The 18,066-nt window shown below is 36.7% G+C and overlaps 1 protein-coding gene across 1 annotated transcript in view; it reads right to left on the bottom strand.

Annotated features, from left to right (window-relative positions):
- Nucleotides 1–18,066, bottom strand: part of Lrrc9 (leucine rich repeat containing 9) — a 94,842-nt gene that overhangs the window by 20,235 nt on the left and 56,541 nt on the right. The window contains exons 22-27 of the mRNA XM_045154699.1: nt 17,759–17,979; nt 12,380–12,502; nt 10,402–10,532; nt 5,878–5,986; nt 4,623–4,762; nt 1,139–1,275 (exon numbers count right to left, since the gene is read on the bottom strand). Coding sequence (XP_045010634.1) covers nt 1,139–1,275; nt 4,623–4,762; nt 5,878–5,986; nt 10,402–10,532; nt 12,380–12,502; nt 17,759–17,979 — 861 coding nt within the window. The remainder of the gene's footprint in view (nt 1–1,138; nt 1,276–4,622; nt 4,763–5,877; nt 5,987–10,401; nt 10,533–12,379; nt 12,503–17,758; nt 17,980–18,066) is intronic.

Below are 18,066 nucleotides of genomic sequence, written 5' to 3'. Positions count from 1 at the left end.
TGATATAAAAATAAAAGGAGACTAGTTAGAAAGAAGAGATTGAATGGATGGGGCCTTTGAGAGGAGGAAAGGAAGGGTGGTGAGAGGGATTATAATAGTATATAGTCTATATGTATGAAGGCTGTCAAAAAATTAAAAATTACTATAAAGCAATGACAGTAAATTGAAACCAAACAAAATAAAACAAGTAACTCATACATTGAAATGAACATGACTTATCAAATTCCTTGTCAGCAGTTGGTCCAGTGACAACATAATCATGCACTCTGACTCTTTCTGCCATGTTTGCAAAGTTCTCTTAGTGCTCCTCTTCCATCTAAAGTCTGTCTGTCCCTCAGAGTCCTTCTTTCAATGTCTTTCTCTCAACTTTTACTGCACTTTAGCTAGTAGTACAGGCAGGACTTAAATTTGTCTCAGAAGAACTCTACTGAAAGAACTTAAACCACTTTAGATCAAGCCTCCCAATTCTATATCATTACAATAAGGAGCACTTGTGAGTTAACCATTAGTAACTTTTTACTGCTTTTTAAGATGAATATGACATAAAATACAATATAGTGTAATACTGGTTGTGGCAATAAAATACTATATTTCCTTTCTTTCTAAAGCATTTTTGATAACATGCAGGTAACTAAAGAAAAACTCATTTGTTGAGGCAGAAATCCAAAGGCTACGAGGCACTCAACACTAAATCAGACTGAAGTTGCCTGCCAATGCTCAGGGAACATTGGAGAAGAGGGGGTGGGAAGATTCTAAGAGCCACAGAGTGGGTAGAAATACCCCAAGGCATGGTCCCCTCCCAACCTCCCCTGCTACCCAACAGGAACTGATTGAGGCCTTCACATATTCTCACCGAGGAAGGCCCTTAAAGTAATGGGAGCAGGGGCAAGGGGATAAAAGAGTAGAAATATATATATATATAAAATAAGATTTTAATAAAGACAAAAACCCATCTGTGCTTATTAAACTATTCTTGTCAACGATGTTTGAGTACATGCTGATACATATATATCATATATGTATGTATATATGATACATATATATATACATGTATATATGATACATATACATATATATTTGCTTATCAAAACAAAATGATAATTCCATTTATAGAGCTATGAGCAGTGTGTCTACTCACCCTGTAGAAAGAGGAATTTTAAATTTCTTAGTCGGTTAAGTTGCAGCTGGATTAAATTACAAATTCCATTATAGCCCAAATGAAGAACCTCTAAACTTTGCATTATTGGAGGCAAATTTTCAGTACTCAGTGTATCTCTGAAACACAAGGAAGTATAATATCATGAACTTAATTTTAAAGAAGGTTTAGCATAAAAATATGCATTTATTATAAATTGAGCTTAAGAAAAGAAACAAAAATTCAGTTTATTGATATTTTGGAATTGAACAGTATCTTTATGTTTTACATAATAAACTTTTATTATTTAAAAATACTTATGTGGTAAAGAGTAAAGAAATATAGAAAACCACAATGAAAAGCGATGTTAATACAACCAGGTAAAAAAAAGTGAACCCTATTGGAAAAGAATAAATAAAGCTACCTTTAATCTCAAGTAACATAATTCTACATTTACAAAATCCTTACAGATACACCCAAGAAACTAGTTGAACTAAAAAATTAATTCAGCAAAGTTGTAAAATAAAATGCTATAAACACCAGCAATAAATAATGTAAAAATGAAATTAAGAAAACAATTTTATTCATAATAGTATATGATCAAGTAAAATATTTCAGAATAAACTTAATGAGAGAAGTCCAAATTTGTACAGAGAAAACTATAAAACATTTCTAATTAAAATCAAAGATCTTCTAGGCACGGTAGCTCACGCCTACAATCCCAGCACTTGGGAGGCAGAGGTAGGAGGATTGCTGTTTGTTCAAAGCCACCCTGAGACTACATAGCGAATTCCAGGTTGGCCTGGGCAAGAGTGAGACCCTACCTTGAAAAACAACAACAATAACAACGACAAAAATCAAGGCTCTTAACAAATGAACAGCTAGTTTATATTCATTGATCAGAAGTATGAATATTACTAAGATGCCAAGTTGATCAATACTTTATTGCAATCTGTACCAAAACTATAGTCAGCTATTTTTCTTCCCAAAGAAAATCATTATATCATTCTGCAATTTATAGGGAAATACAAAGAGCATGCAAAACAATCTTGAAAAAGAAAAAAACATTAGGTGGTTTAATACTTAATCACAAATTTATTATAAACATTTGTTATAAAAATCAGTCTGGAACTGGCAAAAGGACAGACAGACAGATCAACAGAACAGAAACGAGCACCATTATTCACTTCACATTCACAATCAATTGTCTTTCAGCAAAGGTGTGAAGGCCATTCAGTAGGGAAAAGGATATGTTCCCTAAACAAATGTGCTGGGACAAATGGATGTCCACATGCAAGAGTATGGGTCTAGACCTCACACCTTATTTCACAGCGTATTCAAACACTAATTCAAAGTGGACCATAGGTTTAAATGTCAAAGCATAAGTCAAAGCATGAAGAAATCTTTGTAACCTTAGATTAGGCAGAAAATTATCATATATGCCACCAAAATAGCAATCTGTATTCAAAAGGTTGATAAACTACATTTTATTAAAACTAAGTTTTATTCTAAAGATATAATTTTAGAAAACTTTTCAAAATTAAGAAAAATTGAAAGTGGGTTTATATCCATAAAACTTTAAAGAACTCAATAAAAAAAGACAAATCATCTAACTAAAAAGGAACCAGGGAGCTGGAGAGATGGCTTAGCGGTTAAGGTGCTTGCCTAAGGACCCAGGTTTGGCGCCCCAGAACCCACATAAACCAGACACACAAAGTGACACATGTGCACAAGGCCATGCATGTGCACAAGATGGCTCATGCGTCTGGAGTTCAATTGCAGTGGCTAGAGACCCTGGCATACCAATTCTTTCTCTCTCTCATAAATAAGATCAGTTTTATTATTTTTTAAAGAAAGCAGGGGCTGGAGAAATGGCTCAGTGGTACATGTAGAAAAGTGGTAATTTTCTTAAGTAACTGGTGATACTTTAAATAGTACAACCATTCTGGAAAATGCTGGTAGCTTCTTAAATAAAACATTAAGCTACTATATAGCCCTTAACTTCCCAGGTATCTTCCAAAGACAAAGATAATGAAAATATACACGCACAATGGGTTTGGAAAGATGGCTCTGTGGTTGGGTGAGAGCAATTGCTGCTTAAGCATGACAGCCTCTCAGGCTGAAAATCAAGACTGACTCCCCAGAACCCAAGCAAAAAGCTAGGCATGGCCATCCATGTCTGTAATCCCATTCTGGTGGGGGAAGTGTGTAAGGAGAGGTGCAGGAAGGTGGAGATGGGAGACTTGCTGTAGCTCGCTGACGGAGAGCAGCTCTGGGTTGAGGGAAAGACCTCACCTCAAGGTAATACACTCATAGGACACTTGAGGGTCTCTTTTAGCCTCTGTTGAATAAAAATAATTGAATTTTACATTTTAAACGAGTGAAATGACATGCAAGTTGTACTCTAATAAGTATGTTATAAAAACCACATATGAATAGTCCTTAGTGCAAAGGATGTACATAATAAAAATGTTTACAGCACCTTTAATCATAATAGCCTCAAACTTGATAAAGCTTAAATGTGCATCAATGATCAATGTTTAATGGCATATAATCTATACAACAGAATACTACATAGGAATAAAGTGAAATAAATTACTGATACAACATGGATGGATAAAAGTATCACATTAAGTGAAAGAAATGAGACACAAAAGAGTACTTACTATGTAATTCCAATTTTAGGACATGCTAGAAAAAGACACAATTTAGGGATAGAAAGCAGATCAGTGGTTGTTGCTCTCAGAGTCTAGGATGTGGGGAGAGGGGATTGCAAAGAGAAATGAGGAAACATCCTGGGGCAGGAGTACTTTACCCTGCAATTGTGGTGGAAGCACACTTCATCAAATAGTATACTTGATTTGTGAATTTTATTATATACAAAATGTACTTCAGTAAGATGATAAACACAAGGAATGTGATTCATTCAGAACACTGAAATTGTTAAGTATTTCAGCTTGGTGACACATACATATTTACATACACATAAATCTATAATGTATAGGAATGTGATAGATGTGCCTTAATCTTCATAAATTATCTATGTATCTCCTCCACTGGTTCTGGAATAGTGTCCAGAAAAGTAATTTAGAAATAAAAATGAAAGGTTAAAAGTAACCCAAGTCCTCAACACTTGAGTAAAGGCTTCCTTTGTAATATGATGCAAATGTTCTGGTATTGGGAGAGTAGAAATTATACAGTTGTGAATGTACTAAAATGCACCAGACTATATACAAAAGGTGGGATGTTATGTGAATTATACCTCAGTTAAGAAAAGCTCCAGGAGTCTTAACCACACAATGGAAGAAGCAGGGGAAAACAATGACAAAAGACAGTTTATCTTGGTATTTGTAGAGTTTGGTTTTGGCATATAGCTACTAACTAAAATGGTTATTAAAATCATTTAAACATATATACTAGCATTTGTTACTTCTTTGGGTAATCCTCAGATAAAGTTTGTTATAATTGTGAAAAATAAACAAAATACCTATTTGATTTTGAAGTTCCTTGCTGCCCATAGCCACTTGAAGGCACTTTCTGGTAGAGTAGTTGTCTGTTGGTTAAGTGGGTCTGAGGCTTTAATCCAGGCATGATGGATTCAATATGATTATAGTTGAGGCATAAGACCTATAGAAAAAATATCTTACTAATCAAACATGTTAGGAACCATTAAAATTGTATAATACTTGGAGTATATATCATGCTGTAACAATAGTTTTTTATCCCAAATTATTCCAATTTGAATCATAATGGGTTTTTAATGATCTTATATGCCAAAAAATAACAGCACTGCAAATAAAATAATGAAGAACCTAGAAGGCTACTCAGTTTGTTGTTGTTTGTCTAAGCCTAATATAGATGAAATAACTCCTTAAAGAGAAAGTTATCTCTCAGTATTTGAAAAGCCTTAAAGACTGCTGAGTTCAGGTATCAGGAAAGGAGGTAGTGAGGCAGCTTTGGGAACATTTCATTCTCAACTCCATGCCTGCTTGCTGGAGACACAGCTTCCACCCTACCTTTAGGGGCTGAGGACAGGACTTAGTTGGTAATGTGCTTGCTATACAAGCCTGAGAACAAAAGTTCAGATCCCTAGCATGCATATAAAAAATCTGATGCAACGTTTACATTTTTTAAAAATATATATTTTATTTATTTGAGAGAGAGAAAGAGGGAGGGAGGAAGGGAGGGAGGGAGGGAGGGAGAGAGAGAGAGAGAGAGAGAGAGAGAGAGAGAGAGAGAGAGAGAGACAGGGAGAGAATGGGCAAGCCAGGGCCTCTAGCCAATGCAAACCAACTCCAGATGCTTGCACCCCCTGTGCATTTGGCTTACATAGGTCCTGGAGAGTTGAACTGGGATCCTTTGGCTTTGCAGGCAAACTCCTTAACCACTAAGCCATCTCTCCGGCCCATATACCTTTTAATCCCAGTGTTCGATCGGCAGAGATGAGAAGATCCCTGGGGCTTGCAGGCTAGCTAATCTAGGCAAATCAGGGAGCTCTGGTTTCAGTGAGAGACTATCTCAAAAAATAAGGTGGACTGCAATTGAGGAAGAAATTAAAAATGGACCTGTGGTTTCCACACATAAACACATGTACATGAATGCACATGAACATGTACACATAGCACAAACACATTTAACTTTATGAATAATTTATCCACTTTAATCACTTGCAAATATATTTTAATATAAAATGAAGAATGTCCAATTCCTTGAAAGAAAGTCAAGGTTTTCAGGTGACTCACCTTCACATTAGGCAGGTAGATCAGCCCACTGAATGATGTAAGATTATTATTCTGGAGGTTCACATTGCACACATTTCTGAACTGATCAACTGGAATCAAATCTACAGTTCTGAATTTAGACAAATCAAATTCTGTTATTATTTTAAGAGGACAGAGAAATATTGAAAAGGATGAATTCCTCCACATACAAAGCCATTTTTAAAAAAATGTCCCCTGAAAAATTCCTTGAAAAATAATCACCTTAATGTAATATGTAAAAAAAAATGACTTGGAACTAGATTATGTAAAATATGTATTAACATGCAAATATAGCATTATTATAAAAGACACATAAACATCTCTAATTTATTTGTAAATGCATATACATGTTTATGAAATTGTTAATACAATTGATAAGTTATAAGATATCCAGGTTAGAAATGCAACGAACATGCATAAAGCAGGTTATTTCCAAAATGCAAGTGAGAAAGCATTGAAAGTGAAAAGAGAAAGCAGTAAGTCTTTTGAAACCAACTTTTCTATAGGATCTCTTGAAAATCTGTGTAACATTCCACTTTTCAGATGCTCTGGTAACTAAGCAGAGGGCTTGGTCCTAGTCTATCATCTGGATGAATCATGATAAACAGCCTAAAGCTAAGGAACCTTTAACTCCTTTTTAGACCTGTGATTCCAATTATGGAATACTGTTGTCCATTAATGTTATGTATTAATTCAGTATTAATTTTATTAATATTTTCCAAGTGTGGGTAATGTACTTGGGTAGGGCACTTAGATGAAAAAATAGCTTATGTGCTCAAGAAGTGGGAACCACAACAACTTAAAATACAAAGGGAAATTGTAAGAGTTAGATGTAACAACATTTTAGGGGGAAAAAACTTGATATTACAGTGGAGAAAGATCTTGGGGTATTGAAATTTTTCGGTATTTGTCAAGCAAATTATGAGGCAAGAATTTTACACAGAACAACAGGCACAAAGGAAAAAAAATTGCACATCATTTATCATCTGTGATTGAGATTCAGGGACTAGAAGATTTCAGAGTTTCCTAAGTGTGAAATGTAATGGGCACTAAAGGCAAGGCTTGTGAGAAATGGCAATACTATAACAAAAAATGAATTTTAAATGCTATTATGTATACAATGGAAAGCCATTGAAGAATGTTAAGAAGGGAAGCAATATGATAAAACTTGGATCTTACAAGACAATATTGGAATAGATAGTTTTTCAGAGAAGTGTGGTATAAGACACCAAAAGAGTTTCTACAATAACCTATTGCCAATGGCAGTGACTGTAGAAAAGCAGAGGGGCCTAGGCATGGTGGCCACCTTTAATCCCAGCTCTTGGGAGGCAGAGGTAGGTGGATCACCATGAGTTCCCAGGTCAGCCTGGGCTAGATTGAGACCCTACCTCAAAATGACAACAATAACTAAAAAGACAGAAGGATTGTGAAAAACGTTCCAGACAGACTGAACTGATGTACCAAACATGGAGAAGGAGGGAGAGAAATAAATGACTTAGATTTTTTTTTTTTTTTTTTTTTTTTTGGTCTGGGTCATAACAGGTAGGTGATGTCTTTCAGATACTACCTGAAGAACAACAGAATGCCCAAGTAAGAAGCCAACGTCCGGGCTAAAAATGGTACATATGGGAATAAGAACTGAAAATCAAAACTGGCTGTGGGCTAAAATAAGTCTGCTTATGAAGAGTAGAGAGTAAACAAAAAAAGATGAGGGAACAATGGGAGAAGAGTAGAGAAGACAGAACAGGACAGCACAGAGAGTAACATTCAAAACACACCAGGAATTAAGAATTCATACAGATATCTTAGAAGTTTATCAAAAAGAGGAAGAATGTGAAATTACAGATTCAAAAAAAAGGAAAATAAGTACAAGGAAGGAGGAGCCTGCATTTTTTTGTTTGTTTTCCTCAGATAAATCAAGTTAGAACAGTCCACTGGATTTGTCAACCCTGACAATGACACTTGTGAGAGTAGTAAACAGAGAAATGGTGTCAGTGGAAGTCAGAGTGCATTGGATTAGAGATAAAATATGGACAGCTGGGCTGGAGAGATGGCTTAGCGGTTAAGCACTTGCCTGTGAAGCCTAAGGACCCTGGTTCAAGGCTCAACTCCCCAGGACCCATGTTAGGCAGATGCACAAGGGGGCACATGCAACTGGAGTTCCTTTGCAGTGGCTGGAGGCCCTGGTGCTCCCATTCTCTATGTATCTCTGTCTGCCTCTTTCTCTCTCTGTTTGTCACTCATAAATAAATAAATAAATAAATAAATAAATAAATACAGCAAACACCTTATATTTCTACAACAAGAGAAGCAGATAAAAATGATATTCATATGTGATCATCTGTATGCCTGTTGTGGGTTTCTCATTCCGTTTCTTTCCTTTGGCTTTTGATAGAGCAAAATTAGCATTGATCTGGTTGCCAGTCTAACACCATTGTTTGCATAATTTGGAAAGATCTTTAAAAAAATTATTTGCAAGCAAGCAAAGAGAGATTGAGAAGAATACACACATATATATATATATATATATTTATATATATGTATAGATAAAGAGAGAGACAGACGGGTGGGGGGGAGGGAGAGAGGGAGAAAATGCACCAGGGCCTCCAGCAGCTACAAACCACCTCCAACCACATGCACTACTTTATTCATCTGGCTTTACATGGGTACTGGGGAATCAAACCTAGGTAGCTAGGCTTTGCAGGAAAGCACCTTAACCACTGAGCAATCTTTCCAGCCCAAGATCTTTTTTTAAATTTTTTAAAAATAATTTGGGTTCTCAACTCTTCTTATGACTTATTTATTTGCAAGAAGAGAGTGAATGAGCAAGAGAGAGAGAGAGAGAGAGAGAGAGACAGAGAGAGAGAGAGACAGAGACAGAGACAGAGACAGAATGGGCATGCCCAGGACTCTTGCCACTGCAAACAAAGTCCAGATGCATGCACCACTTTGTGTATCTGGCTTTATGTGGATACTGGGGAATCGAACACAGATCGCTGGTTTTACAATCAAGTCCCTTAAACATGGAGTCATCTCTCCAGCCCCAAGATCTCCTTTTGACATTCAGTTCTGCAATCTGAAAATGGCATTTGAGAGCTGTGATGTCATTAGAGAAGCTGCCAGACAAGTCAAGAGCCTGAATAAAATACTACCATATTCACCTCTATTATATATGTTCTTATTAATAAATTACATACAATTATAAGTACTACAGATTTTTCACTGACTTGATCTTTATGATTTTCTTAGTATGTAATTGAGTTTTGTCAAAATAAGCAAGATATAAAAGCTACAGCTAGTAAGGATGGTTGTTGGACATATATACTAAGGATGGCACACACTATCACAGAGACACCTGCACATCATGTATATTGCTGCTCTATTTACAATAGCTAAAAATTAGAAACACCTATATGGCCATCACCAAATGAGTTATAAAACTGTGGTACATATGCAATGGAACTCTATTCAACAGTATGGAAAAGTGTAATTATGAAATTTGTAGAGAAATGGATGGACCTGGAAAGAATTATATTAAACGAAGTGACCCAAACTCAGAAAGACCAAAATTGCATGTTCTCTCTAAGATGCAGGTCATAGCTTGTAATACTCTAAGTATGTATATATGGGGCTCAAATTTAGGTAAAACCTATAAAGGTAGAATGGAAACCAAACACAAATACAAAGACATGAGCTAGAAGGGGGCTGAGGGAAAGCAAAAGGGTTGCATGTGACTGTAAACAGAAGGGGTTAAAATATTAGAGGGGGAGAGAGAAACTGGGGGAGAGAGGCAGACTGGGGATAAGGAGGGCAGGACAAAAATCAACAAAAGAAAGTGCATTTGAAAATGAATGATAATTAAATTTCTGTATGCCAACTAAAAGAATAAAATCATATAAAGTTTTAAAGAAAAAGGAGAGATACATATCTGAGAAAAAATTTGGAAACATTTTAAATCATGTGTCTAATGATAAAAATGACAATCCAGGGCTGGAGGGATGGCTTAGTGGCTAAGGTGTTTGCCTGCAAAGCCAAAGGATCCTGGTTCAACTCTCCAGGACCCAAGATGCATGAGGGGGCACATGCATCCGGAGCTCCTTGCAGCGGCTAGAGGCCCTGGCGCACCCATTCTTTCCCTCTTTCTCAAATAAATAAATACATAAAAATAATTATCCAGGCATGGTGGTACGTGCCTTTAGTGCCAGCACTTGGAAAGCAGAGATAGGAGGATTGACATGAGTTCGAGGACAGCCTGAGACTACATAGAGAATTCCAAGTTAGCCTGGGCTAGAATGAGACCCTACCTTGACAAACTGAAAAAAAATGTGCATATACACACACATATATATATATATGTGTGTGTGTGATGGTGATAGTATGAGATTTGAGGTAGGTTAGATGAATTATTGAATAGATTTAGACATAATTATAAATGTAGGAAATTCAGAAAATTGTTTATAAGTACATATTTGGTTATAATGCCAAGTGCATATAATAAGATTGTACCTAATAGATGATGAAGTCCAATTCAGTTCTTGCATTTGGGTAAAGTTTGAATGCCCTTGTCGTTCTGCAATCATGTCAGAGGTCAGTCTGCCACCAAACAAATCTTTTGCATTCTCAATCTCTGATGGTTCCTATATGAAGATATTTAGAAAGTAATATCTTTCTTACATATGACAAAATCATATTAATTCTCTGACTCCAGATGAAAATGCAGGGGACTCACTTCTATTTCTTCCAGTATGTACAACTAGCCCCATGACCAAGCTCACATGTGCACACCACACAGACACACAGACACACACACACAGACACACACACACACACACGAAACTATGAGGTCTGAGGAATGATACCCTATCCTAGATTTTTTTTTTTTTTGCCACATATACAACGATTATCACAAGACAGAAAACCTTTAAACCTTTAGACAATAATAGGTTTGCTCCACCCAGATACCATAAAGTGAACTTTGTTGCCATCCCCACCCCCACCAGCAAAAGCAGAATGAGCTTCTTAGACTTGCCAAGCCATAACAGGACAATCCTCTATCATTCCCCTGTTGGAGAAAAGCCTCAACTTTTAATGCCTTTTCAGCATAACAAACCAACCAACCAACCAACCAACCAAAGTGTTGCAGGAGACCACATGAGGAGCCTCATTGCCACTTGTGGCAATAATAACAAAGTGCCTGAGAAGCATTAATATTACCTCCTAGCTGAGACGAATCAGTGGAATGCTATGGGAAATAGAAACAGTCCCTTTGACTCCCAGCCAGAGCGATGAAACAGAGGCCAGATGGGAAACCTAGCAGTTAATGAACTATACATTTCAGGTAATCAAGATGCCAAATAAGGGAACTCCTCCTACTACCTTACAGCAACAAAGTGGTTGCCCCATCACCTCCTCACTGATGCATTGTCAAGGGAGGTTTGCTAAAATAGACTGTTTATGCTCTACAAGATATCCAGAATAAAACAGAGAAGTATCTTATGTTAAGAACCAAGAAAATCTCAAGTTGAGTGTGAAAATACAACAGACAATAATTCTAGAAACAACAGGGATTTTGTAACTATATAAGTGCTCCTCATAAAAAGCTTCAGAAATTAATTATGGATATGCTAGAAACAAATACTAAAACAAAGTGATTACTATAAGAAATAAAAAGCATTAGCAAAGAAGTAAATGATGTGAAACAAAAATTTTCTAACTGAAAAAAATATTATAACTAAAGAACTGCAATAGGTAGAACAGATGGAAGAAATGAAGACAGAAAAAGAGAAATTATCCACTATTAATAGAGGTGAACAAATAGACTTAAAAATTCAGCCTCTCCAAGATGTGCCCATGGGTACAATAATGGCACATAAGTTATTGGGCAATCAGTTGCTCTTAGATTGAATAAGAGGCATGCTCAGTGGGAGGGAATTCATGTCTGGTATTGAGAACCAAGTCAAAATCCTATAGTTTGGAAGGTCATAGACCCTAGAGGGAAACTTCCAGTGTTTGGCTACAAGGAGAGATCATGCCCATCAAAAGTCTGCTAAGTGCCTATGTTTATCCCCTTTGATCCATGCTGCTCTCACTCCTGGCTGGAGAATCTGCTTTTTAACAGATGGCAGCAAATATCAGGAAGACTGAAGACCCATCGGAATGACAAAAAAAAGCTGATTGCCTAGCAGGAGATGAGTCATATATGTATAGTCCCAATTTATTCCATCAAACTCAACTATTTCTGTGGATGTACATTTCAGATATAATTAAAGTTCCTAATTGTTTGTAATAAAATAGTTTTATTACAAAGTAAGTGGTTGATCACATTTGCCCCAAAAGTCATAATTTGACAACCTTTCTAAAAGTAAAACTAGAAAATCATTTGATCTATATTTGCTAATGATAAGCAATGTTAAAAATGATTATGGATGATGAGTATGTAAACACATAATATGGATCAAATAATATGAATCACAAAACAACTTACAATTGAGATTCCATCCAAGGCTTTCAGTTCCAGAAGATGAAATATTATAAACAACCGGTAGTTTTCTTGGTTCCATATAATAATGTTTCCATATATGTCTAGAATGACCAAATTGCATAAACCCTAGGCAATAAAAACATTCATTTCTATATATAAATAAAACTCCAACAAGTTTTTTTACTTTAAGATGCTAGCCAACCTTGAATTTTAATATGAAAATTATCTATAAATTTCATAGAAATTAAGTGTTTGCAGCTTTACTTTTAAGTGCAGTGGTTATCCTTTGGATCACTAAGTAATAATTGTTGCCAACATTTCTGTGATCTATGTTATATAATCACAAGTCTTTTTAGGATGTTGGCATTAAATGCATTATCAGTGGTAAAGGCTCAGAAAACTTTGATATGTTTAAGAAAACACACTTTAGTTATGAAATATTGACCTGTTTAATTATATGTTTGTGTATGGACAGGCACAATAGGAATGAATTCATATTGACATTTGAAAGCAGATAAACTTGAAATGCTATTGCTGTCTGATAAGGCAGGTGGATTAAATCTTAAGACAAATGTTTTCCCATTATTCTAGACACTTTGAGGTGCCTTTGCTGAGTAGGCGTAGAAAGGGGGAGTTAAAAATGAGATATCTCCAAACCATAATGCAAAAAGTCTTACAATGCAAAATAATAGCTAATTAGGTTGCTTTTTTTAGCTTTAGAAGTTATGTTGGGAGAATATGATGAAGGATGGACACAGGGTTTTGGTAAGAAAGAAACACTGGCAAAAGCGGTCACTGTGGGCTGGAGAGATGGCTCAGTGGTTAAATGTCCTTTAACTGCACAAGCTTGAGAGCGAGAGCTTGAGGAGGCCTGTAACTGGCTGAGTTCCAGTCACCAGATCCCACTTAAGCAGCTGGATGGGGCCACACTCACTTCTAACTCAAGTTCTGCAAAGAGCGGCAAAGTTCAGGGAATCAACCCCAGCAACCTTTTCATCAGTAAGATACTCTGGCTCAAATAAGAACAGGCAGAAGAGTAATGGAGTGAGACATGCTACACCGAGTCCCTGCAAGTGAGCACCGGAATCACAGGGCACTGAAAGCACACATACATGTACATATGCCATATTACATACACACATACATATACAAGGGGGGAAAAGGGCCATAAGAGAAGTTACTGTAAGACTCATAGAACTTGGAAGTGGCTGTGAACTTAAATAACAATGAAGCCAGACATTGCATTTAAAGGAAAATCTATGTTGTGTTGAGAAAACCCTCTGTTTTGTTCAAATCTTTAGTAAAGCTAGTTATAGTCTAGAGGAATCAATGTGAGCAAACATGAATAAAAATGACCAGAAAGAGTTGAAGCCACTGGTAAAAATAATGAGAAATAACTGAAAATTGTATTGAGAACAGAACTATGTAAAACAATCATATTCCCATACCAAGTTTGGTAATCTTTAGTACTGTTAGAGGCAGCATTTGTTAGAAGGAATTTGAACATGAAAAAAGTTACACCACTTGACTTTAAACCACTACAGGAGCAGAGTAACAAAAACAATATGATACTCAAAAAACAAAAACAAAAAAACTCAGATATATAGATCAATGAAATAGACTTAAGTTCAAACAGCTGCAGTCAGCTGATTCTTCACAAAACTGCCAAAAATATATGTTGGGGAAAAAAACCTCTTTAACTGTCCACATGTAGAAGAATGAAACTGGATTCCCATCTCTTACTGTGAATGAAAACCAACTCAAAATGGATCAGAATTCTTATTATAAGACCTGAAACTTTGAAAGCACTAGAGGAAAACATAAGTGAAATGCTTCAAGATGTAGGCAAAATAATGGTCTTCTGAATAGGTCTTCAGTGCTCAGGAATTACAAACAGGGTTGCATCAAATTAAAGTCTTCACATGAAAAGAATTACCAGGATGGTGGGGAACCAACTGCTCTTGATTCGGCTAACTCATTCCCTCAGTGGTACGAGACCCATAGCTGGAGCTGGGAAACAAGTCAGAACCATATCCAAACATAAGCCCACTCTCCAATATTAAGCTACCATCAATCATAGGCTACAAGAGGGCCTACACCTATTAAACTCTCTATAAAAAAAAGTAAGGGCTATCTCATTTGTCCTGGTGCTAACTTACTCTCTGTTGGAGAATCTGCTTCTCTTTTTCAGATAGATGCAGACCCTAAGGAGAGAGCCACCTCATCATAGCTCAAAAGGGCCCCAGCTGAAACTTAGAAAAGTTGGCAAAACAAGCAAGGGTGCTGTTTTCCTGGTGAACAAGGGGGAAGGAGACCAACACAGAGAAAAATCAACACCTTCCAAATCAGAGTCAGAGCCCCAGAGGCCCCCAATACCTCATCACTGAAGCAAACCAAAAATGAACCCAACATGTTTCAGGGAAATTTTGCGGAAGAGGGGGTGGAAAGAATGTCAGAGCCACATGTTGGGTCATGATATACAGAGACATTTATCGTACCAATAACTGTGGGCTAACTCCACAATGCACGACCCATATACTTCAACAACGAAGGTTCAATGGGGAGGGTGTAGGTCATGGATGAGCCGAATAATGGTACCAAACTGCCTGTACTTGCAGAATAGAAAACTAATAAAATAAATTTAAAAAATTTGGATTAATATTGAAAATACATAAAAGCCTCAAAAAGTTAAATACCAAAAGAGCAAAAATCTACCCAAGATGTCGACATATCCAGCAAGCATCTCGAAGACCAGACAACAGGGTGGGTGAGGAGGGAGGGAAGGGCAAGGAAGGGGGTGGGGGACACAAATGTAGACCCAAACAGCAATGGTACCATAAAATTCTACATCATAAAGGCAGACCAAATGGTTGAACCAGGCCCTTAGAGGGAATACCTGAGTCACAAGGCACTGGAGAAGGTATGATGAAGACTGACCTTAATCTTCTACTGCTTCTCTCTCTCTCCCTCTTCTCTCTAACTGTTTTATATTACTTATCTTTTTCTTCCTTCTCTTCCTGGACACTGACCTGTTACTTCCAGTACCAGCAGGTGTCTATCATTCACAATGAGCTTTGATCAGAGAGACCTACAAGGTTTCCTAAAAGAATGACAGATTTCTGTCAGAGTACTTGATGACCCTATTGCTGAAGACACAATATGTGGTTGACATGTAACATGGAATGACAAGACTGGAAGCTGGAAGAGAGTAAGTCCCCAGTCAGTTTGTCTAGTGCCAGAAGGTGCTACATAGGTGACTGGAGGAAAATGACTAATATCTGTCCAAGCAACTCAGGGGTCAACCTACTTAACAGGAAATAACCTGTTGTCATGCTCACACAAGTGCAATAGTGGCGCTTAGCCATGGTGGGAAATCAACTGCTCTTGATATGGCTAACTGACCCACTCAGTGTAACGGAATCCATAGCTGGAGCTGGGAAAGTAGTCAGAACCATATCCAAAAATAAGCCCGTTCTCCATTATCAAGCTATCACCAATCATGGGCTACAAGAGGGCCTACACCTATTAAATTCTCTCTAAAAAAAAATAATAATAAGGGTTATCCCATTTTTCTGGTGCTAGCTTTACTCTCTGTTGGAGAATCTGCTTCTCTTTTTCAGATAGACACAGATCCTAAGGAGAGAACCACCCCATCATACCTCAAAGGGGCCCCAGCTTAAACTAAGAATAATTGGCGAAACAAGCAAGGGTGCTGTTTTCTTGGTGAACCTGGTACCAGCACAAGGGTGAAGGAGATTGACACAGAGAACAATCAACTCCTACCAAATCAGATATTCAGAGACACAGAGGCTCCCAAGACCTCATCACTGAAGCAGACCTAAAATGAACCCAACATGGCTCAGGGAAATTTTGCAAAAGAGGGGGCAGAAAGAATGTCAGAGCCACACTTGGGTCATGATACACAGAGACATTTCCTCCTACCCATAACTGCGGGCTAACTCCACAATGCATGACCCATATACCTCAAACAAGGAGGGGTCTGGGGAGGGGGGAGTATAGGGAGGAGGCTAACAATGGTACCAACTTGACTGTATTCACTAAGTACAAAACTAATAATAAAAAATATTTTAAAAAAAGAAATGAGCAAATAAACTAAATAAGACACTTCTCAAATGAAGATGTACAAATGGCCAATAAATTCACAAAAAATATTCAATATCTTTAGCCATCAGGAAAATGCAAATCAAGACTACATTAGGATTTATCTTATCCCAGCCAGAATGGGATCATCAAGAAAACAAAACAAAACAAAACAAAAAACCCCTAAATATCATCAAGGATGTGGGGAAGAAAGGAATACCTATAAATGATTTCTTGGAATGTAAAGTTGTCTAGACATTATGGAATTCAGTACAGGTTTCTTCAAAATTTAAAAACAGAGCTATCATCTATGATTTGATTTTATTACTATTGAGTATGCCCCACCCAAATGAAGTTAGCTTACTATGCATGTACCTGCAAACATATGCTTCAGTGGCCAACAATGGATAGATGATAAAAATGTAATATACATCCTATATAATAGTCAACCATAAAGAAGAACAAAATTATGTCATTTGAAGGAACTGGAGGTGATTCTGTTAAGGGAAAAAGCCAGTCTCAAAAGACAAATATTACTTATTTTCACTCATACATGGAATTTATGGGAGGCATGGGATTAAAGGAGAAATTATAAAGGACATGGAAGATCAAACTAAGGAACAGAGGGGATGAGACTGTAAAAAAGGGGGATGAATATAATCCAAGTCATTATGTACATCATAAAAATATTGTAATGTAACAAATTACTTTTTGCTATTGATACATATTTATAATAAGTTATTTCCCATATTTATCACAATTGGGTCATTATGGTTACAACTACACATGTTTATGTGTTAACATAAGTAGAATGCAATTATTTTTAAATAATTATTATTTTTTCTTTATATTTTTCTACAAATTCTATGCAATGAGCAATGCTTCCATTGCATAAATGCTTTTTTATTTTTGCAATTCTAGGTCTATTATTCTTATTCTCATATCCTGCCACATAGATTTAAATTAAATAATTTATAATTTCTCATATAAACAATAAGCTTTCAACACTTACAAATTTTCCTACAAATTCTGAGCAGTAAGTATTACTAAGTAGTGAGGTTTTATTATTATTATTATTATTTTGGGAGGGGTTTCAAGGTAGGGTCTTGCTCTAGCCCAGGCTGACCTGGAATTCAGTATGTATTCTCAGGGTGGCCTCGAACTCATGGTGATCCTCCTACCTCTACCTCCAGAGTGCTGGGATTAAAGGCATGCGCCACCACGCCTGGCTAGGATAAGTGTTTTTTAAAGCAAGAAATTGCCATGATGAGAAATGGTCACCTTTAAATTATAGATTTCTTGATTCACAGAAATATAGTTGTTGCTTATGTACAATTCAATGAGAGTGTAAGTTTTCTGTAGAGCACTCAGGGAAGTGATTCTGTTGTTCTCAAGAGAAAGGGAGTGAAGATGGAGCATGTCATCGAAAGCGTGCTTGTCCAAGCCAGTGAGAAGGTTGTTATTCATGCTGAGACGTGTGAGCTTAGTCATCTTGGTGAGGCCTAGAAAAATAAGCACATTCAGGACAAGATCAGATAATACTGAACGGTTAACTTACAAAAAAGAACTGGCTGGTCATTTTATTGTTA

This window comes from Jaculus jaculus, chromosome 7 (genome assembly GCF_020740685.1).
Source record: "Jaculus jaculus isolate mJacJac1 chromosome 7, mJacJac1.mat.Y.cur, whole genome shotgun sequence".
Classification (NCBI taxonomy): Eukaryota; Metazoa; Chordata; class Mammalia; order Rodentia; family Dipodidae; genus Jaculus; species Jaculus jaculus.
This window is presented reverse-complemented; position numbering and strand designations above follow the sequence as displayed.